Source organism: Dunckerocampus dactyliophorus, chromosome 13 (assembly GCF_027744805.1).
Source record: "Dunckerocampus dactyliophorus isolate RoL2022-P2 chromosome 13, RoL_Ddac_1.1, whole genome shotgun sequence".
Taxonomy (NCBI): Eukaryota; Metazoa; Chordata; class Actinopteri; order Syngnathiformes; family Syngnathidae; genus Dunckerocampus; species Dunckerocampus dactyliophorus.
The window spans coordinates 18250553-18274105 of NC_072831.1; the positions used below are offsets into that span (position 1 = coordinate 18250553).

Below are 23553 nucleotides of genomic sequence, written 5' to 3' on the forward strand. Positions count from 1 at the left end.
ATTTTGTTTCTTTTACATTACCAAATGTGCAGACTGAAAAGGTGTTCATATTTATTTGGGGCTTGGAATACAATTACTTTTTGATGAGATGTACGATTTCAGAACTATGTATGACCAGCGCTGATATGCCATTTCTTAAATTTAGCTTCATTTTATTTTTGTGAGGCGCTCTGTTCGACAGAGGTCGCCATCTGGCTTTGTAGATAATTACTGCAATGATGAATATGTTTCAACGATGCCTGAGACAACCTTTTCTGCTGTGTGTAGTGCATTCCTCAAACCGAAGAGCGTTACAGTATACAGTAAGAAGTGGTCAAGCGTAACAAAGACACTCGTTTCCAATGCACGTTAGCAAGACTTGCTGATATCTTTTGAGGAAATCTAATTTGAAGCACAAAATTTGCTGCACTCACAAGTATCAATTATGTCATCTATACATGGAAGTGGGAACTAGTCGGTTTGGTAATAGGTAACACATCTGCTGCCCAGCCCATCATCACTGTGATTATATGACTGAATGGCAGCAATGGATGCAACTGCCATTGACAATGCATGTACAACATGACATAGTGGGGAAAAAAGTTCCCCTCCCATTCAGTTTGAAAGTGGTAAGTGTTTGGCTTTTTACTTTGTCCTTCTTCCCCACTCCGTTTAAAACTCTTTCTTAAAAGTTTACAATAAATAAATGCAAGGCTAACTAGTAAGCTCGCTAACATACTATGCTTAAGGCCGTGGCCATCTCTTGTGTCCCTGCAGTGATCCCGTAGCCTGTGCATTAGCAATGTGGTGTAAAGAAAGAATAATGGGATCATAAAAGTGACTATAGGGGTGTTATTTCATGTCTACGGGACACTAATCATGGTAAAAATCATATTAAGAAAGTTTTAAACAGGTTTTCGATGCTCTAACTTTGAAATGATTCCATTTATTAAAATTGAATCCTATTTGGCGGAAATTCACTTATCGCAGTGGGGTCTGGAACCAATTAACCGCGATAAACGTGAGACGACTGTATTTCACGACACAGTACTTGAGTTCAGGCCATCCAAAATCAAGGGCACAGGTGTGTTATGTGTTATGAATGCCCAGTTGTCCACACAAAGTGTTCATGAGCTAAGCAGAGGACCTGAAAAAGAAGCGCTATTGGCATGACAATTTGGCACACCGACTCACGTGCAACAATACGCCATGTGGCTCATAAGTCACAGCTTCATCAGGTGTTTGACGCCTTCCAAAAGAAAAACAAGGAGGCAAAGTGGGGTCAGAGTGCGGCTTTCTAATCAAGTGCTACTTATCAAATGCTTTTTTATTTTTCACCATCTAGAAGTAATTCATTCAGCAGACTGTGGTCAACACTCCCTTTACACTCTGCAAAAAGCTAGATGAATCAGATTCTCTCACAAACTCAGGATCAGAATTACTTAAAAATGAATCACTCAAAGCCACCCAGTTTTCATATTTCTTGGCCTGAACACGAGCCACAGCGCATAGAGGGAACACAGGTGGCAAGTTTAGCCCGGCTGGCAGAGGCACACGCAGTGGGAATCGGCTCTTCAACCACTTCAGGAGAGGGGAAAAACTTCATCCCCAGCCAAATCGTTCCCCAAAAATTAAATCTATTCCCGCCATTGGCAAGTAGCACCTAACGGCACCTCTGCATTTGCATGACACAAATTTCGATGATAAGCTAACAAATTGCAGAGGCACACGCAGTTTACTCATCCCAGCCCCCACGCCAGGATATCTAGCCACAGTAAACCAAACACCATCACGAATAACAACAGTGTTTTTTTTGGTTTTTTTTTTAACTGTTCAATAGTTTAAGATGTCCTCTTTTGACAATGAAATGCAGATGTAGACTTTCCCATTTACACTGTAGCAGCAGAGGCCACATATTGTTTGGTCACTTCAGTGTAGCCACTATGTGCTCTGATGATTCTCTGAAAGGTGCTATATTCCTACTCCCATTGAAGCTGCTGTTGTGAGTTTGGGGCGTAGGTGTAGGATGGTGTTAAGGCTTGGCAGCTAAACCAGCTACCCACTCTACCTAGCAAGTTCTAACCTTCAGATGCATGGCTTGGACCTCCAACTCTCTCTGTCTCACTTCTGCCTCCTTTATGCGCAGAGTTGATTCAAGCTCCTCTCCAGAGTCCCTTTGGTTGGCATGGAGAGGCCCTGAGGTGGGGGTTCAACACCAGTCCCCCTCTTCAACTCCAAATGAGCTGTGTCACATACCAGACCGTTTTCTGGCAGCGTGTGATGCAGGAGCTCAGTTATATCCTTTCTTAGCGTTCACAGCACCTCAAAATAGTTGTCCATTGTCTGCCTTCTTACAGCCATTTAATTTTTATGCAGTCGGATGAGTCATAAAACCCCCAAATGAAATGTTTACGCCACCTGATTCGGCACCTACACAAGAAAAACTGCCAACCAAGTGGAGAGAAAAAACAACACACACCAAGCACATGAGACACTGTCAAACAGAAAGAAATGACGAGCACCCATAAATCAGGAGCTAGGGGACAATGAAACATGTTTTAGTGCTCACTTGCTTTTTTTTCCATCCCTAAGAAGCACCAAGAACTGGGTTTTCAAATGGTAGTAGCATTTATTAATTGGTAGCAGAAAATTAAAGCCCAAACCAACAAACAACAACGAGCTGGTGTGCCTTACCCTGGCCAAGCTAACAAAACAAATAAAAACAGGGACCTACCATAACTCCTACATGAGAAACACGAGAACACATTTTTCAAACATATTCGTGGCATATTCAACATATCCAGACGATCGTGGTTTGCAATATCTACGATCTACACATGAGATGACACAAGAACGCAGCCAGAGGCATGGCTGGTGTTAAGGATGGGGGGAGTGAAAGACAGAAAAAATCCTCCTCTGATCAGACAAAAAGGTGCACTCGGCAATGACCCTGCTTGTGGTCACACAGGAGAGACACAACACAAAAATGAAAAAAAAATACCTCACATTAGAGGTCATAACACTTCTTACTCCACGACCCAATCGCAATTGCCCTGGGATACACTGGTGATCAGTCACATGGGATAGGCTCCATCCACATACACCACCAACCCTGACCATGTCATTCATTTCAGGCGTTGGCCAAAAATGATGACAACTACTGAACAGAAATAATGTTTCAATACAACAACAGCAAGTCATGCCTTCATTGACATGGTAGTCTGTCCTAACACTGAACTGGGATTTTCTAAGGCAGCTTGTGCATTCACTATAATGCAGTAACATTACAACAGATGATGCTTGCTTTCAGAATCATCACGCTGGAAAAAGGCTTTTATTTTTTAAAATGCCTCTTTCCACGTTGTGTTTTGTACACTGCTTCTGGGGTTGTGTTTCATCAAATTTGACAGTACAAATAAAACCAGTTGTTAAACAAAAGCAGGAGCATGTGTGCAAAAACATGTAGCATTAGGTTCAGCACCGGCAGCGGATCTTGTACAGATTTAACAAGGCCAAGGCGCTCTTGCTTTTCTCTTTTCCTCCAGTCATCAAGGAAAATCCATGTAATAAATTGTGCTATCAAAAGAGTTGCTACGCTTTCATCTCCACTGAAATGGGCCTCTGGGCTGACAGGTGATGAAGGGTTAACGATAACGCAGGCTGATGTCTGTGATCACAGGTAGTGGAGGTGCACAATAGTGGAGAATAGAACTGTAAGATGTTTGAATGCAGAGGGAGGGTGACATTTTCCTTTGTTCAAAAGGAGAGAGGTTTACATTTTCCTTGAAAAGGTATAACTGTATTGCAGTGCCAGAATCAGTTTTTTTTTTAAGTTGCTAAATACTCAAATGTGACAATCTGCAGTTAAGATGCAGTTATGTTCACAGGCTATGTGGGACTGTTTGCCGGTAGTTAATAATTCAAATATAGATGACACATCTGTGCAAGACGGACGAGACTTGAAGAAAATGAATTAAAAAACTGCACACTGAGAGCCTTCAGCAGACATTTTAACCCAGCCCCCCCTGACTGTGAGGCACCGTGCTGCCTCCCTTGGAACCACAAAGTTGAAGATCACAATAATTAGCATATTGAATTATGGATATTTAGCCTTGTGGCAAATTATGTAATTCATTTTTGACACATGATCTATTAATGCATATTGATGCTAATGGTGGTTAGTACATGTGCATTTTAACCTTCATCTCATCAGTTCGGACACGTTTAAGCATAGTAGTAGTTTCATCTGGAAACACAGAGTGGTAAATGGAAGCGAGAGGTATGTTATACGGGTGTCATTTTGCTGCATCACTAAACACTGGCCTTTCATTCAGCAAGTGTAATCACATGGTTCAATATGTAATGGCATGGTGGCATTTAAGTGATTTCCCTGCTGTTTACTTTGCATTTATCCATCCATCCATTTTCTATACTGCTTATCCTCATTAGTCTCACAGGAGTGCTGGAGCCTGTCTCAGCTGACTTTGCCAGCCCTGCTCAATGTAGGACGAGCTACATTTACACAACGCATGAACCATTTACAGAAACTAAATAAAATAACTACAGTAATCGCTCGCCACATCACGCTTCAAATTTTGCAGCTTCACTCTATCCCGTTTCTTTCCAAAATATGTCAGTTACGATGATAAATCATGTTGTTTTGTGGTTGAATACAGCCATTTATTAGTCTGAAAATATGCACATTGGCTAAATAAACTAGCATACAATTATAAGGCTTTTAGACGGTGCATTCAAAGACAATGGGAAGATATGTCGTATTCCACATTGGTCACTAGGTTTCAGTAATATTATTGTAATGTTCGGTGAGAAACACAAGCACCATACTTGATTATCGGAACAACGTGCTTTTATGGCAAGTTTGAATTATCTCATAACAGGCACAATAATCCCTAATTGAAATTCCTAATAAAAACACAGGCTACTGTTGCGGCCGTAACCCACGCCAAGATGAAACTCAACGCTGAAGCCCTGATATCACTTCCTGTCCAGTCAACTTCCGTAACAGAACCCATTTATAGGAACACACACGAGCATGAGTCTTAACCGCATGTCTTAAATGGCTTATTTAGCCTAATTATGTCTACTATATTGGGTAATATGTGTATGAAGGTGATTACAGAGGGGTTAATTCGTGTTTAGAGGGCTCGAATAATGTTAAGAACCATACTTAGAATGTCATAAACAGGTTTTCTCTGCTTCAACTATGAAAATATTCCATTCAGCAATAAGGAATAAATTCACTTATCATGGTGGAGTCTGGAGCCAATTAACCACGATAAACAAGGGGTTACTATATATGCAGACGCTATATACAGTAAAATAATATGTAGTTATGTGCAAAACTGTGTACAAAGAATAACCAATTGCTATTATAATTTTTGGTAATATTAATTGTGCATTGCTATAAGTTTGAATCAATGTCAGACTTTTCATTTTAAGAGTTAAGAGTAAGAATTAGTTTTTTTAATCAGTTATATTGAAGCTGAATTTTTTTCCAAATGTTGTGGCGTCCCCTGGCAGTCACGGTGCCCTAATTTGCCTACAATGCCTAACGGGCCAGCCAGTTCTGGGCGAGAAGCAGGGTACAACCCGGACTGGTCTGGTCGTCAATCAGTCACAGCTCACATATAAAAAAAACAAAACATTCACACTCACATTCACACCTGTGGATAATTTAGAGTTGCCAGTTAACCTAACATGCATGTGAGGTTAACAAACGCCAATTTGGTTTAATTAAACTGCATTTGTATAGCGCCAATTCACAACAGACGTTATCTCAAGACACCACACATGGAGCAGTTCTAGAGCTCGTCATATTAAAGCGAACCAACTGAACCCCACATGAGCAAGCACTTGGCGACGGAGGAAAGGAAAAACTTTCTCTGGGGAAGAAACGTTGAACAAAACGGTCTCCACAGACACCAACGAAGATTCAACCTGGATCTCCTGACTGTGAGTCAGATGTGCTAGTCACTTCGCTTGGTGATAAAGAAGCCAATATAAATGACAGAGGCCAAAAAAGGTGCTGTAAGGCATTCTGAGAACTGGCATCAGCCCCCTCGCTGGAAGTGCCGCATGCTTTGCGGCAACCGTTTAGTAAAAAACTTGCATGTTTGGAGTTAAAGTTGTTGTTTATTATTCCACACAGCAGTAATAGTCGCCCTATGTGTTATCTGTTACATGTTAAGAACAAAAAATGTGGTTCAACTGTATTGATTTGTTTGTACATATTGAAGAAATGCTTATCAAACTTTTTTCTGCTCCATGCTGAGCTTATGGATAAATCAAGCCATCAAAATAATAAACATTTGATACAATTATATTTTTACATTTGAAATTCATTTTACACATCATTGGGTAATAAATTAATTTAAGCAACAAAAAAAAGAAAAAATCCATTTGGGAGCCAAAGAAGCGGGCCAGTGTCACGCTTCGCAGGACAGGAGCGTGTACTTCCTGTCCTGCGCCATTATTCTGGCAAGCTATGCTTCCGGGGTGGTGGAAGGAACTGCCACTCCACGCCTGGTGGCCGCACAGCTGCGGTCAATACTAATCACTGACAGTTAAAAGACCAGCGCCGTCGTATGCGCCGCGCTGGTTCATTGTTGTTGTCATTTCCATCGTTGATTTTTCCGTGCTGTCACCTACCTGTGTATAGTTGATATTATTTTTCCCACAGAGTTTTTCCTCTGTTATTTTTAGTTTGTTCCTGTCCTGCGCAATAAAATTACTTTTATTTTTGCACCTTGCCGCCTTCTCTCTGCACCCTGGGGGTCAACCTGCCGACAGCTTCAACGTTCGTGACAGAATGAACCAGCCAGCAATGACCCCCGCAGAGACAGCTCCCCGCAGCTTCGCGGAGATGGACGTCTTTCTTGAGCGTTTGCTGCGGGAGCATTGGACACTCGGTAGGATCGTGGAGCGCCTGCGGGAGGTGAGAACCAGCAGTGATCAACGCAACCAGGTAGTCGGATGCAAGGCCCACCTCCAGCCCCCTCGCCACCCTTCTGGACCTCTCGGTGACGTCTGGAATCCGTCCCTTGAGGGGGGGGCTATGGTCGGCTGTGCGTTCCCATTCGCACAGCTTCTTGCGGAGCGGACCGCAGGGACGACGTTTCGCCAGGTTGAGGTCAGGTCACCTCTGGTGCCCGCAATTTTGTCCCGCGGGGCCGAGGTTGGATCACCTCCGACAGCCGAGAGCAAGCCGTCGCCCGCCGAGGCTCCTCCCTCGCCTCCGACAACCGAGAGCAAGCCGTCGCCTACGGTCGGCTGTGCGCGCTCAGTTGCACAGCTGCTTCCGGAGCGGATCGCAGGGACGACGTTTCGCCAGGTTGAGGTCAGGTCACCTCTGGTGCCCGCAATCCTGTCCCGCGGGGCCGAGGTTGGATCACCTCCGACAGCCGAGAGCAAGCCGTCGCCCGCCGAGGCTCCTCCCTCACCTCCGACAAACGCGAGCGTTCCCTCGCCCGCCGAGGCTCCTCCTCCACCTCTGACAGCCGGCGACCCTCCGCCGGTCCTCCCTCCACCCACCCTAGAACTCCTGGACTCATGGAACGTCTGGCATCCGTTCCGTGGGGGGGACGTACTGTCACGCTTCGCAGGACAGGAGCGTGTACTTCCTGTCCTGCGCCATTATTCTGGCAAGCTATGCTTCCGGGGTGGTGGAAGGAACTGCCACTCCACGCCTGGTGGCCGCACAGCTGCGGTCAATACTAATCACTGACAGTTAAAAGACCAGCGCCGTCGTATGCGCCGCGCTGGTTCATTGTTGTTGTCATTTCCATCGTTGATTTTTCCGTGCTGTCACCTACCTGTGTATAGTTGATATTATTTTTCCCACAGAGTTTTTCCTCTGTTATTTTTAGTTTGTTCCTGTCCTGCGCAATAAAATTACTTTTATTTTTGCACCTTGCCGCCTTCTCTCTGCACCCTGGGGGTCAACCTGCCGACAGCTTCAACGTTCGTGACAGCCAGCTCTTTTTAGAGAGCCGAGCCAAAAGAACCAGCTCGGTTGAAAGAGCCGAAATTCCCATCACGACAGCTTATTAAATCTCATTAAAACTTGCAAAGTGTGTTAAAATGTTTATTTATTTGTATTAATAAATTGGACTTGACTGAATGATGAGATTTGTCTTTGAGGCCACGTAAGGCTTCGATGCAAACAAACTGCCTGCCAATAATTACAACACTAAGCCAAACAATTTCAGGTCCGGCCGTGTGCTTCAACGGTGCAATAAGCCAGCCAGAGATCCTGCTGAAACAGAACAAAACACGATCACGCAGGTACGGCAGCCATATTCTGTAGATTGTATAGATCTCCACCTGTAATTAAACGTTTGAGGAAGTCAGTCATGCACTGTATGATTCAATTTGACGTCACAGACACCCAGGATCAATTATTATGCTGCAGCGTATGATTTTCTAATAATATTCAGGCAACTACCTATTTTATCTACAGTAAATGACAAGACCATTTCAGAGAAACTGCTTCTAAAAAAGGATGACACATGATACAAGGGTGGGCTTGAATGGTACATTTTCAATCATCATTTTTGAAGTCTACTTTCGGATAAACTGTTCAAATTGAAAGGGGCATCTTTCAGTTTAAAACTGTCCACTTTCCTCTTTTTATGTGTATAAACTTCACAGTCATTTCCTGCTTTCTGTGTAGTTTGAGAGATGTGGAGGGATAACATGCCTTCTGTCAGAAGCGTCTCTTGTACTAGTGTGCTTGTCTAGACAACATTCCTTCTGGGTGAAATCTGCCAATAGCCACTCCCTGGGGAATCTGATATATTCCCCTTTTCTGTTGCTGTTTCATTTATTAATGCTGTGAGTAGATATGTCAGCAATGTTTCTAAATGTCAGCAGATTAAAAAGAATTAGGCTGTTTTGTTGGGTTTTTTTTTCTGTAAGGCGTTTTGGATGATCTGACCTTTTTCATTTGTCCTCTTTGGGGTCAGCAACAGTATTTGTTTAGTTCATATCAGTTTTGTTATTTTTTTTTCGGCAACAAGCTTGCTAACTCAGTATTGGTTGGTTGGTTGGTTTAATTTATTTCGAACATGCATATGTCCGAAAAGGAGTAGGAAGAAGCAGAGCTTATTTAATCCTACCCCCTCTTCGTAGCATATCAATTGCTAATACATGTGTGTACATACAAACACGTGCATACATATATATACACCTACATCTGCACCTACACAAGTACGCACATATTTACATATACAGTATACAGGTACACAAATGATAAAAAAAAAAAGTTTTTATTTTTTTTTCCCCTTTCTCCATTTTTTCCTCCTTCTCCTTTCCTTTTCCCTTTCTATTTATCCTGTCCTTTCTCTCCTGTTGATATCCACATCGTCTTTAGTGTTGCACTGCTAGTGACGCTGGGTTTGTATACAAGAGTTCCTTTTATTAATTATGTCGAGGTTATTCCTGTGGAATGTAGTCCTTCTCTGTCTTGTAGGGTGTTTCCTCCATTATGGTTATTATCATAGTAATATAATGTTTAATATGCATCCAGATCACTGATATCTTGGACAACAAGCACTCTTGCGACTCCTGGACTTCCTTTTAGTTTGATGTAGATTTTCCCGTTAGTGCTCCAAGTGTTTTGAATCTTTCCTCAGGTCTCGTGCTTTCCTGGCGATGTCGGAATTGCGTTTTGTGAGATGCTCATTCATGTAGACGTTGGTTCCTCTTAGCTTCTTTCCCTGTTTCAGCAGTGCAGTTTTGGATTCCCTGTTGGTGAACTTAATGATGACAGGTGTGGTGTTGTTTCTACCATGGAGTGGGACGCAAGTGTCAATACTGTTGACATCGACATCCACCTCCTTCGACTGTAGGAAGTTGGCAATCTGCTGCTTTATTGAAGGAACATCTCTTGACTTGGGTGTGATTTGGAGCCCTGTGAGGACCACATCATTCATTCGTGCCATCTGATCCATCTCGTCAATGAAGTTTTTAATTTGCTCCTTGATATTCTCCTTTGCTTCTTTCTCTTCCTCAAGGGTGGTGCGAAAGTCAGCATTGTCCTTCAATAGTGCCTTGATATCATCCTGTAGAATGTTGATATCATTGCATAATGCTCTATTTTCTTCCCTGCGGTCTTTAGCGTCCTTAAGATCAGTACATGAAGTGGCTTTCATATGGTTTATAGCCTCCTTGAGAACAGTGCGCAAGGCAGCATTATCTTCCAATAAAGCCCTGATATCATCCTGCAGAACCCTAACATCCTTGCAAAATGCTGTATTTTCTTTACGGTTTATGCCCGCGATCCGGAATTATTTTGCGTTTCGATTGTAAATATGCAATTTGCAATGAAAGCGCTGGTTATGGGGTGGGGGCACTGACATCATCTTCACTGACGCCCGTGTGGATCTCGCCACATCTCCGTCTTTGTCGATCAATAATGGTGAAGGTGAAGTAACATTAAATGTTCCTTTATGCCTTTCATTCCTCATTTATATGCATTTTTAAATGGTTTTATGCATGTAAAACTATGATTGTAAAACTATAAAAATGGGTTTTGTGTTAACATGTTTGGCTTTCTGGAATGGAATAATTGGATATACATTATTTCTCATGGAAAAAATGATTTGGTTAGAGTATGTTTTGGTTGGGGTGAGATCCTCTGGAATGCATTAATGACCGTAACCAAGGTTCCACCATATTGCTGCTTTAATTCAGTAATACCCTCGCCTCAATATCCCTATGATACCATCTGTAGAGTACCGGTATGTTTTGTTAACTTCATCTTCATGCTGCTGGTCCTATTTTTCTTTTAAGATAGCAGTAAAGTGTCAGTAGATGTTTACAACCTGGATGTAGAATCAATTTTCTTTATCATCTTGCACGCCTCCTCTACTTCACTGCAGCATCTCTATGCATAACACATACTGCATCCCGGAATAGCCACAATATGTTTTTTTATAAATCAAAAAGTCCAAAGGCAGTGTGCTCTGCTGCCACAGTGACATACTGGACCCTGTTATGACTGTAATAATTTAGTTTTTGCATAGTAACCGTTACAATTATTATACAGTATATGTCATTGGCACTGGAGCATTTCAGTTTTAATTACAGGAAACTAATAGTCAATTTGAATGTGGCTATTTAGCTTAACTCCAGTGCATCTGTTTGTTTTGTGATGGATTTGAGGAGCTATAAGTGGAAATCCCGAAGTGCAGATTTTGCAGATGCCTGAGAGGAGTGTGCAGCACAGGTGCTGTCGGCCATGTATTGGAGCAGTAATTGAGAGCATGGAAATAATGAACACATGCACGAGTGCAGCTCGAGTGGCAACTTGTAGGGTAACACTCAGGAAGGGACCATAACGACCATCTGTTCCTCTTCAAAATATGGGTTGGGGTAAGAGTATTAATGACATGAATCAGTGACAATGTCAACATGATGTTTAAGGCTCCTACTGCCTTGTTAATGTTGCTATGAAAGGTGGTTCATGGTTCACACCACTGTCAGGTACAATATTGAAGTGACTGTTTGCCACCACGAACCGCTTTTCAAATCCAAAACTCCCCTGTGAGTAAAAGTTTTTAAAGTTATGGAAAAGCCATACGTCAAGTCCACAAGAGCAGCCAGCCGAAATACTGCAACTATTCAAGCAAATAATAACAGTGACTGGAGGTGATTATCCATCTGGAGTGGGCCAAAGAAGCTCTCTGAAAGAGAGAGCAAAAAAGCTTCTCTTGATGACCAATGCATCCCCCTGCTGTCCTCTCAACTGTAATGGACTTTGCAATTATGAGTTTTACAGTCATCATGGGTGAAGACAAAGTGAGTAAAAGATGAGTTAAAGTTTCTTTTTAAAACCATCCCATCATCATACATTAATTGTGACTACTGTTCCGACTGTTGCACAGGACATCTGCTTGCTGGCTGGCAGCTAAAGCCAATGTGTTTTTTTACAATTTGGCACATTTGTGAATTCACAGCTGCGCTTCAATGCATAGGGAAAAACTGTGACTGAAGTGTTGATAAATGGAAGAGCACATGATTGATAATGCTCAATTCATGAATGAACTAATTATACTCTGGGCGGAGAAAAAAATGATTTACTAATTATGTGATCAGTGACTTAAATGAAAGCATATTCAGACAGGTCTATTTGTGTATGCATCTGTCTTCATTTTTATTCACTTTACCTTGTAGATTGCTTGCCCATGTGGCACAAAGGTAGATTTCTTTAACATGTGGGGGCTTTTAAGGAGAAGTTAGTCATTGGTGGATTATTCCATGAGTATGAGTCGTTAAGCTACAATGGAGCGCGATCTCGGCCAGCCAGACTGTCGGTGGCTCTACCTTAGAGGATAAATACTTCATCATCCTTCACCATCCCCTCACACTAGAGCTGTCCTATCTAGTCATGAGCATGAACTGATGAAGGCTACTCAGATGAGAGGTGAAAGCACAGGTATAGTAAACACTCTTAAATTTGATGTCATTTTATGTATAAAGATACCAGATGAACAGGTTGCAATTATACAAATCCTTTGTCATAAAAAACTTGTGTTGGTGTTTCCAAAGTTAACTTCCTGTGTAAAACTTCTTATGCCATGTCATATACTATCTGGATATACTATCTGCCATATTATCTGGATGATAAATCGTGCTTTTCTTATGGTATGGTTGGTCCTGTGACTTACATATGAAACATATACACATACATACACACACACAAACATATATATATATATATATGTGTGTGTATATATATATATATATATATATATATATATATACATATATATACACGCACACACACACATATACATATATATATATAGACACACACACACACACACACACACACACATATATATATATATGCACACAATATATATATATAGACACACACACACATACAGTATATATATATATATATATATATATATATATATATATATATATATACACATATATGCATACATATATACATACACACAGATAGATAGATAGATAGATAGACAGATAGACAGATAGATAGATAGATAGATAGATAGATAGATAGATAGATAGATAGATAGATAGATAGATAGATAGATAGATAGATAGATAGATAGATAGATAGATATATGCCACCGCCGGAAGTACACTGTCAATGCTAAAGTGTGAGTCTATGTTATGTCTTATTTATGTCTAAGATGTCTTATTTTCTATTATTAAGTCTACTACCTGTACATTGGGTAATACGAGTGTAAAAGGGACTTTGGGGGGTTATTTCATCTCTAAAGGGCTTTAATAATGCTAAAAAAAATATTGAGAAGATCGTAAACAGGTTTTCTATGCTCTGCCTATGAATATATTCCATTTTTTAAAAACGGATCTTACTTAGTGGAAATTCACTTATTGCAGTCGGGTCTGGAAGCAATTAACCGCGATAAACAAGAGATTACTATATAGTGTTAAATGCATCGTCACACGCTTGGGTAAACTTACATTGTTACCTGATCTGTCGAAGACCATTTGACACAACAAACACAAATCTCTTCATCTGAATTGCAAAACATATATTTGAAACCTCCTCAAAATCCTGTATTGTTCTATTGCACAGACAACACATTTGTAAAAGTTAGAGAAGGTGACATCCAACTATTTGGCCTTATATCTGTGTCAAACATCCTCATCAGAGTTTTGCATTAAATATTTGCAGAGCCGAAATACACACTCGCACATGTCTACAAGCTTATCATACACAATTGTACAGTACGGCACCTTGCCTGTCCTTGACATATAATGCTATAGTCACCAGAAAGCTGAAAACCAGAGTTCAAAGCAGTATCCTTATCACCTCCAGACCCACAGACAATTGTCTTGTGGTGAGGAAGGTCATAAAACCGGAATTTAAGTAAGGCCAGCACAAAGTGAAGCAACTGCAAAAGCATATGAGCGATGTGAGAAAGCCTAAAGGTGACCCATCCATCTAGCTCTTGTTCAGTCCGAATGGACTCTTTGTGGAGTGAATGCATCATTATCATTAATTTACATAATAGGATACACCGGTATATTTTATCTGCTGGTTTTAGAGAAAAAGACTGCATAGGCTGATAAAGCCAAAGAGCTTGTCAAGTGATCCATATCATATCAGAAGCAATTTATCATTAAAACAGTCCATTATTATGATAAATATAGACATGAAATTATCCTGCTCTATGTTATATACAATACGTGTGCGATGGAGTGGTTGTGGGGTAATAAGATCCTAAGATAGGGTTAGTGTAATGTACTGTATAATGTAATAGATACGTGGGATTAAAACCTTTCAACTGGCTGATACACGGCAACATTGGCATTCAAACAGCAAGAGGGCGGATACTGTATGTGTGTGTGCACAAATACATGCACTTGAACACACAAGCTCTGGTTTGAGTTTCAGTCCAGCCACAAGGGAGCATTACAGACACTTGAAAGAGCTGAGAATATTTAAATGAATCAAATCCGTTGTGACTTGCATTTAGAGGTCTTTCATATAAATGCATCAGTTCCTATAATTGTTCAGCTATGATGACAATTCATGTGTGATGTTAACATCATTTTGACCTTTCAGGTTCATCAGGCAGTCACACTGACATATTTTAAAGTACTTAAAACTGCTGCTTCATCCTACCTCAGACCTTTATCAGATTTAAATATTGATCATGAAAATTAGGTTGTACCTGATTTGCTGGCAGGTTCTCAGTGGTGACGCTGCACTTATAATATGTTCATATTATCTTCAGTTCATATTTATTTTCTTAATTCTCATCTCCATGCTGATGCACAAGCAATTTATTTAACACACGGTGTAAAATGGAAACATCTAGAAAAAAAAAAACATCTGACCACACCTTGTGACTCACAAAAATAAATGTTCTGGCCATTCCCCAAGAAAAGTTGTTGTTCATCTGTGTTTTGGTCCATTCCAAACTTGATGGGGTAAGGAAGATGCACAATTTGTCACCAAAGATTAATAGCTTCTTGCAAAGTGAGGGTGTCACTTGGTAGGCCTGAACTGCAAACAATTTGCAAACGGGGCAAAACACGTACTTGAGGCACTCTGGAAAACTTAAATCAAGGGCATAAATGAGACCACAGAGCATGACAAACCCATTATGACAAAGCCAAGGTTGTTAAGGACCTTCAGTCACAATTCCCTTGTCGTCCAGTACCCCATCACCACCCCAATCGTTGAATTGTGCAAATCCCCATGTCTGTGGCTGTGATGTCCTCAAACGCCACACCCCACCAAAACACAAACGCTGGGAGGCTGACAACTCTTTCGTTACAAAATGTGACATAAAAAGGGAAATACATACACAGTCCCTTAACAATATACTGTCTAGATAGACAATTATTGAAATTAAAAATCTCAATCCTCTTTCATTCTGTAATTATGACCCTTCCACCCCGGCCTGGCTCAGGTGGTAGAGTGGTCATCTCCCAACCTGAAGGTTGCGGAGGGTTCGATCCTCCGTCTGCCCGTGATATCATGTTGGGCAAGATACTGAACCCCTAGCTGCTCCTGATACTGCGCCATCAGTAGGTAGATGTGCTAACATTTCAAAGCGCTTTGAGTGCCTTGGAGGTGGAAAAGCGCTATACAAGTGAAAGACCATTTAACATTCCACTCCAACATTAGAAATAGCGTGGTGGGGGATCTCTGTCCAAGCAGCAGAGGCAGAGGTGGTGTGGGTGGATGACGCCTTTGGACTACAAACGTGAGCGCCAAACCACATCTAATCTGTAAAGCATGTGAATGTCCTCGTGCTGCATCCGAAAGGTGCATTTGCATGGGCACACAAGCATATGATGCCTCTTTCCCAGAAACGTCAGAAGACAATGGGGAGATGAACGCAGTGCCTCACTCATATTAATGCCTTCATGAGATCACACACAGTACGCAAGCTGCACTTTTCTGACTACTAAAACCAAACCAAAGTGCAGCTACCGCGTAGCCATGTAAAGCATCCTCCAACATGCCAAGTATCATGTGCGTACTCTTGTGTCGCTATGTACTTTTCAGACCGAGGGTCATTTGAAGTGTAGTGGTTTACATAGCTGGCTTTCACTCAACTGGTGCAACGCGATTCCCGGTCGATGTGCAGAGTTAGCCTGAATAAGCTCCAACCCCACAAAATGCGTGGTATAGAAAACAGATAGATTGATGGAAGAACATTTTGGACCTGCTTGTTGTCAGTGTGATCTACAGTCAAAAATGGCAATGGGCTGTGTTTGAATAATTAGGGATTTGTCATATCAAAAGATTGTGGGAGTGTGGAAATAGTTTAGCATTTGCATACAGCAGCTGCCGGAAGAAATGACACATCTCAGACCATTTAGTTTCCTTTCTTTATCAGACAGCACGTGTTACATAATGTACATAATCATGCAAAAGCGTCCACTAAAAAGGTGCCACCATCATAGTCATAACTGCATCTCATTTTGGGAAGAATGTGTTGTCATGGTGAATGTTTAGTGTTTATCCTTGGCTCGACAGTGAGTCAGAAGCCCTTGAACCAGGCTTAAAAGGGGTTTCACATCACAGCGTGTGTCCAACTTTATCAGGCTGCATATGTCGTTACTGCCAACGGAATAATAAAACATTTCTTAAATTTATGTTGATTAGTTTGTGTGTAAAAATAGTTATTTGAAGCAGGGAAACTCAACTGTGATAAACGTGTTTATTTGGAGGGCTGCGGGGTGGAGCAGGTGTGCTACTTTTAAAATGACCCAAAAAAAGTCCCAACGATCTACCTCCTATTATAAATATTAGTGATGTCCGATATTGGCTTTTTTGCCGATAACCAATCTGCCGATATTGTCCAACTCTCAATTTCCGATTCAGCTATCAACCGATTCCGATATGTGTAACATCACATATCTCCTGTCGTGGAAAGACTGGACTGAACTGGGCTTATTACCTTATTATCTATTATTATTATGATGTATTGTTAATATATATTATGTATTATTGCACTACAAATTTGACATGATCTGTTCTGGATTAATTTATTCTTATTCTAGTTTCAAATTTTTCTCTCATGTCTTGCTTTGGTTGTTTTATTTTGTGATGAAATGTTGAGGTTCATTATGGCAGAGCAAATGTGAATTTCTCTTGGAGATTAAAAAGTATCTATCTATGTAAACACATATCTGTTGTGAAGCTAATGGATACAGCATCAGCAATTAGCTTCTTGACGTGGCTGTAAACAACATTGTACAACTCGCATGCAAGTTACAAGCTGGCATGTTCTATCTCTTACTATAAAACATATAACATCCTGTATATATAAAATCTAACCAGTAACCTATGAAACTATGAAACTTAATACTAATGGTTAGTATTTTACATTCACAGTGTCAAAGTTTACAGGTAATCAAAGTAGTTGATATCATTCAATAATTCACAATTCAATTCAATATGTCAATAAAGATAATTACACATAATTATTCCTCAAAAGTTGTGTCCGTAACCTGTCATGGAAAAATTATTGCACCCCCCTTTTTTCTTCAGTTTACTGATCCATTTTAATGCCTGGTACAACTAAAGGTACATTTGTTTGGACAAATATAATGATGATAACAAATATAACTCATAAGAGTTTAATTTAAGAGCTGGTATCTAGCAACTCCCATGGTGTTCTTGATAATAACCAAAATCACTTAAGTTCTTACATGAATAGCTATAGCATTGTGCTGCCAAAAAATGTAACTCTTATGAGCTATTTTATTGTCATTGTTATATTTGTCCAAACAAAAGGTGCCTTTAGTTGTATCAGGCATTAAAATGAACAAGAAACTGAAGAAACAAGGATGGTCTCATCATTTTTTCCATGACTGTAGTGTTCATGAGACACGCAGGTCATGTATTACGTCCAGTTAGCATTTACTATCAAACACTACCAATATAAAATAAATGAAAATGATTAAGCAAAAGACAATGCAGCCGAAGTCAGGCAAACATATTAAAAAGGTTTCAGCAAAGGACACATTTTCCAATTCATTTTGAAATAATAGTTTAAGAAGTTTAAGTGTAGAAAACACTAATTTCAATAGTAGAGTAGACACGAAGCAAAGACATCAAACAATTCACTTTTTTTCTACATAACTAGCTGCTGCAATTGAACGGATAACTTTTGTCATAGATATAGGCATCTTACCGCTGAGTTAGTTTATCCATAATCAGAATAATAAATAGCTTGAGATGTCTGTTCACCACTTGATCATTGCCACGGGGCAACAACAGCGAATCAGGAGGGGAGCTTAATGTCAGTTGACTGATGTCATATGACATCTACAAAGTGACATTTATGTGATTGACCCCAACTACCTTTGCGATTGACAGGTAGCTCGCGATCAACATAATGGGCACCCCTGGCTTCCAGTCAGGAGGTCCGGGCGGACACTCTAATTCAGTGATCCCCAAACTCTCAGTCCACGGACCGGTTCGCAGTAATGTAATGTAATGTATTGTAATGTTATGTATAAAACAAAGACAAGCACAATGTAACTGAGTGCTTGTTAAGATGACTACTGACCATGTGAAAGCTTAGCATGAAAGAAGGACGCTCAAGTCCAACGACACCCTTCCGGCCGTCACAATAAAAGCGCTGTGCATTTCATCATGTCTGACTGCACTGAATAAAATCAGAAAAGTAGCTTACAACAACATCAAAATCAAAGAACAAAATATACATATACAGTACATATAGGCTACACACACACACACACACACACACACACACACACACCCCCACACATTTCTTTATATATAAATAAATAAAAGCAGACATAGAGCTTTAAGCGACAGCGTCACTCAATCGCAACATTGCTGAATCATGTCGTTGCGACTGTGCCGCTCAGAAGCCTGTGAGGAAGAAGTAACTCTTTATTTAGCAAGCAGCGTAACAACAATGCTCACCATTCCACGTGTCATTCTTACTCACGGTGTCTTTAAAGAAAGAACTATGAAAACATCACACAGCAACATAATAGGTAAACAAACAACAACTGACAAGGAACTCCCAACCAATAATGCTGAATAAGCAACTATGTGAGCCCTGAAGGTGTAACTCAGCAGCTTTTTACAACAACAGTACAGCAAAGCACGCTGGGAAACAAGAAGAGCTGTGTCAAAATCATTTACGTAGACGCCGCATCGAGCGCTGAGCCTTACGTCAACATCGCCGCCATATTAGATGTGGCAAGGCTGCACTGTAAGTATTTTTATTTTCAATATTTTAATAACACAAATGAGGCTGAATTTGTATCCAAATTATAACATTTTACAACAAAAACAAAGACATTCTCGGTAAAAATGTATGCTCAGCAGCAGTCGTGGGCACCCCATGTAGTCAGAATGGTACAAGCTTGATCACGTGACATTTTCATATGATTCGACGGCAACGTTGCTAGTCGAATCACAACTCCGAATCTAATCGTCAAATACTCGACTATTCTAAGACACCCCTAGTAGGAGCCTGGAGTATATTTTCCAGAGAGAAGACTATTACATCGTTGTTCGATGTGTCGGTGCCAGGCAACGTGCTAGCAAAATTAACTCAACACAGATGTGACATCATCAAAGCTCAACTGTACGCATTCACACACAGCATCAGCATTTGGAAACAACGATGAAGTGAGAGAAGAACGTGGAACGTATCAGTCTATTTGTTAAACGGAACTTTCACTCTGAGCACACAATGGTGCGTTCAAGGACGCCTGAGTGGGAATAAACACTCAATGAAACACAGCAAAATAAACATACAAAAATGTGTTTTCCACGGACCACCGGCTGGGGACCTCTGCTCTGAATTATCGATGACTGCGAGTGTGAGTGTGAGTGGTTGTCTATGTGCCGTGTGATTGACTGACGACCTGTCAAGTGTGTACTTGCCCGAAGACAGCTGCGATAGGCGACCTTAATGAGGACAAGTGGTATAGACCACACATCTAACATAAAGAGGTGAAAAGTTGTCACGCGGGTTAAAGTAAGAGATAACTGCACACGCCATACATGTTGAGCTTGTTAAATTACATGTTTGTCAAAATAATCCAAGTGCTGTCGGTTACCGGCGTTCCGTGATACGCCGTTTTGTGGTTACACACGCCCATAAGTTAATTATTTCATTAGAACTAGTTAAACCACAAAACGCCATGGAAGAATCCACTATGTGCTCCATATTGGCTGCTCTTGTGACAATAGCTCGACCAATGTCACCAGAAACAGTATGAAAAAAACAAGTTCGGGTGAAAGAACCGTCTTTACATTCAGGATAGTATTTACCAAACAAAACTAGTACTTACCCGGTGATAGGAGGTAACGTGTCAGTGGAGAAGAGAGAAAGTTGAGGCTTATCCCGCTCAATGAGCCATATGGTGTATTGCCCACTTTGCTTGGGGTGCAGGTACAAGGCCATGTCTAAGCTACAGGGGGTTGGGCCGCTCCACAGCCATGGACTCAGCACCCAGGGGCCCCCAAAGGAAGAACGATTCACCCACAAAAACTGACCTAAAGAGGAAGGAAAAACAAAAGACTGAGAACAAAACCAGAAAAGTGTAAAAACAGAATTAGTCATGTTAAAAATAGACACATATCTTTTCAGCAACGACTGAGTTGAGGGTGTTGATTTAAACTACTTTGAAGGGAATGCTGAACTTGCGCATGTGAAAAAACACCCAATGATCCCCATAACAGAGAAAAAGTTAAAAAAGGGGCTGCAGATGAGAAATCAAAGCAATAAAATGTATTATTCTTTCCCTTGCATTGATACACTATGAAGTCTCATTTCACTTTCAAATCAATTGTGCTCATTCAGGCAGGAAGTGAGTGCGCGTGTGGAGACGCACAAAGAGTTGAACTTGAAAGGAAAATCCATTTTTAATGCACCCTGTTAAGGAATGCACTGTTGATGAGTTGAAGTTAAAAATGCAAAGCCAAATCCGACAGAATTAATAGATTTCATTATTCTCGTGAGGCATTCAAGATGAATATGCCGTGACATTACAGATTATTTTGTTGTCGCTGTGAAATTTTTTTGCTGTGTTGAGCAACCAGATCTGGAAATAGTTTTTTTTACATAAAGTGAATTTATTTCCATTCCCATTCAAGTTTGTTTACGGACGTCTCCCTTTCCTCCTCTTGATAATTGTGAAACCAGCTTAACGAGGATCAGATTGTGTTAAAGTATATTTCTCAAAGTAGGACACGCATCTCCTTGTGTATGTCAGCAGCTGCGCTCAAACCGCCTTTTAACATTAGTTGTGGCAATCTGCAATTCATATGTTGGACTGGGATGGAGAGGATGTGAAAAGGCCATGCAAAAATGTTTGTTGTGACTGAACTGTGTCTCGGGGAGGATATTTCCCATTATTGCATCATCACAAGGTAATTAAGCATTTTACAACTGGTACTCATATGGACTTATTAGATCCCAGTCCTATTACATTCCTTATCAGGTTTGATTAGCTTTACCATCTTACATTTGCAAGAAATCACAGATTATGCTAATTACAGCTCAATCACCTATTGCCAACAACCTAATTATAACGTGTACAACCTGCAAGCTGAACTGAGCATAATACATGACGTGCTAACTGAGAGTATCTGACACAATCAGTTCCGCTCCAGTACTTCACCATACGGCTGCATCACATACTCCAAATTCTCAAAGTCCCAATTCATCAAGTAAGAGACAATGATTAGTGTTGGGCAAGTGACTTCCAAAATGTAATACATCGAAGGTCAAACACAATCACAGGAGATTAGTCAGCACCCAATTTGTAGGAATTTTTATTTTTATTTTTATTTTTTTTTAAGAGGAAAATCAAGAACTCACATGGAAGCCCAAGCTTGTACAATGTGATCTTTCCTCTCGCCATTTATGAATGAGATTCATATTTCCTAGCAAGCCTAATGTGTTGTTGTGAGCACTGCACACGCCGCTTTGAATGTGTATTGACGAGCAATCAACGTGACTCACTTATTTTGTCTTGATTTGGAAAACAAAACCTCACCGTCCTTGGATTGCAAATGAAAACACTCTGGATAATCCTCATTTGGTCTTTTTTAAATATTTACATGGATGCTTGCATAATGATCCAAACATATGAAGGTTAATTTTTTTGCCTAAGAGAGCCTGAGTGCTGGAGGCAATGTGGACAGATACTTCCCTTCACAACCAGCACTAATTCGATGGAAAAGCTTTAACATTCAGGCTGGAAGGGATTTTGGCCTGAAGGAAGATATCTATTAACTCTTCTTAGCCAGTACCAATAGTTGCGGTACCACATTAGACATCGTAAAATGCTCACAAAGGAGAGAAATGCCGAGCAACTCTAAATCTTTTGACGGTCGCAACCATCATCAAGTATAAATATGGTAACCTTGAACATGTGAAAGGATTTACTCTTGTGAAAAGGACCGTGAAGTGGTGTCATTATTGAGACTTTTTTCTCCAGATATGTCTCTCCCTCCCTTGCAACGCCCTTTCTAGTATGCAAGTCAACTACAAGGATAAAAGTAAGGAGCTGTTTTCTCTTTTTTTGCTGCTTTTATTTAATATTTTTGTTATAATGTTTTGTACCGAACATGTTGAACTGTGAAACGGTAATCGCTAGCCACTTCGCGGTTTTCAAATTAAATGAATGAATAAATTATTGCCGTTTTGTGGCCTGTTATTAGTTTTAAAAATATGCATACTGAAGCAAATTTTATATATTCTTAGTTGCATAAGTTGGGTCAGCAACCCACGGCTTCAGCGGCGCGTGCATCATCCTCCTTGTTGCGGCTCCCACGCCGAGCTATTGTCTTTTTTTTAACACCAAAGTAGAGGAGATGTGCGTTTTTGAAAAGAGTTTGAAATATCTGACTCACTGCAAGTCTGTGAACGCATCTGCACTGCGTTCTGACTGCTCATCGGCAAGGGAAGGGGGCCAGCGTGTTCAGTCTTGAGAGTGTGCTAACCTTGCGGTAAGCTATCCATAACCATGAATACGTCCCTATAAAAAAAACTAGACAGCCTAATTCTGAATGGACATGTTCGTGTCACCTTCACATGTCCTTGTTCTGTTTCGCTGCCTTCTCCTTGTGTTTCTTTGTCCGTTAGATCCCCTACTCCCGGCTGGAGGCGGAGCTGCTGGACGCACCTGACTCCTATTACCACCTGTCTATTTATGCCCAGTACAGCCAGCTGTGCGGCGCCGGATTATTGCACCAACTACTACAAACTCTAGAGCTTCGTCTTGTTAGCAGTTCCTTCGACACTTCTCGCATTGCGCCTCCAGCAGCTACCTGCCTCTGCCAGGTTAACATTTAGTTTCACATGGTGTAACTTTTTTGCCATCGCCTTTTGTTAACGTTTTTGGACCATTAAAGACTCTTACTACCTCCACTGCTTCTGGGGTCCTGACACACACCGCAGCATAACAATTCCTTTGCCTTCACCGCCAATGACGTTGGCGTACCCACCCGTGTGCTTGATATGTGGGGAAAAATTAGCCAACATGAGAAAATGTCATGTTCAAAGACATTTTCAAAAGACGCACTCAGAT

The 23553-nt window shown here is 40.9% G+C and overlaps 1 protein-coding gene across 2 annotated transcripts in view; it reads right to left on the reverse strand.

Annotated features, from left to right (window-relative positions):
* Nucleotides 1–23553, reverse strand: part of alk (ALK receptor tyrosine kinase) — a 375499-nt gene that overhangs the window by 152858 nt on the left and 199088 nt on the right. For both annotated transcript variants that reach the window (XM_054795492.1, XM_054795494.1), the window contains exon 4: nt 20308–20512. In XM_054795492.1, coding sequence (XP_054651467.1) covers nt 20308–20512 — 205 coding nt within the window. The remainder of the gene's footprint in view (nt 1–20307; nt 20513–23553) is intronic.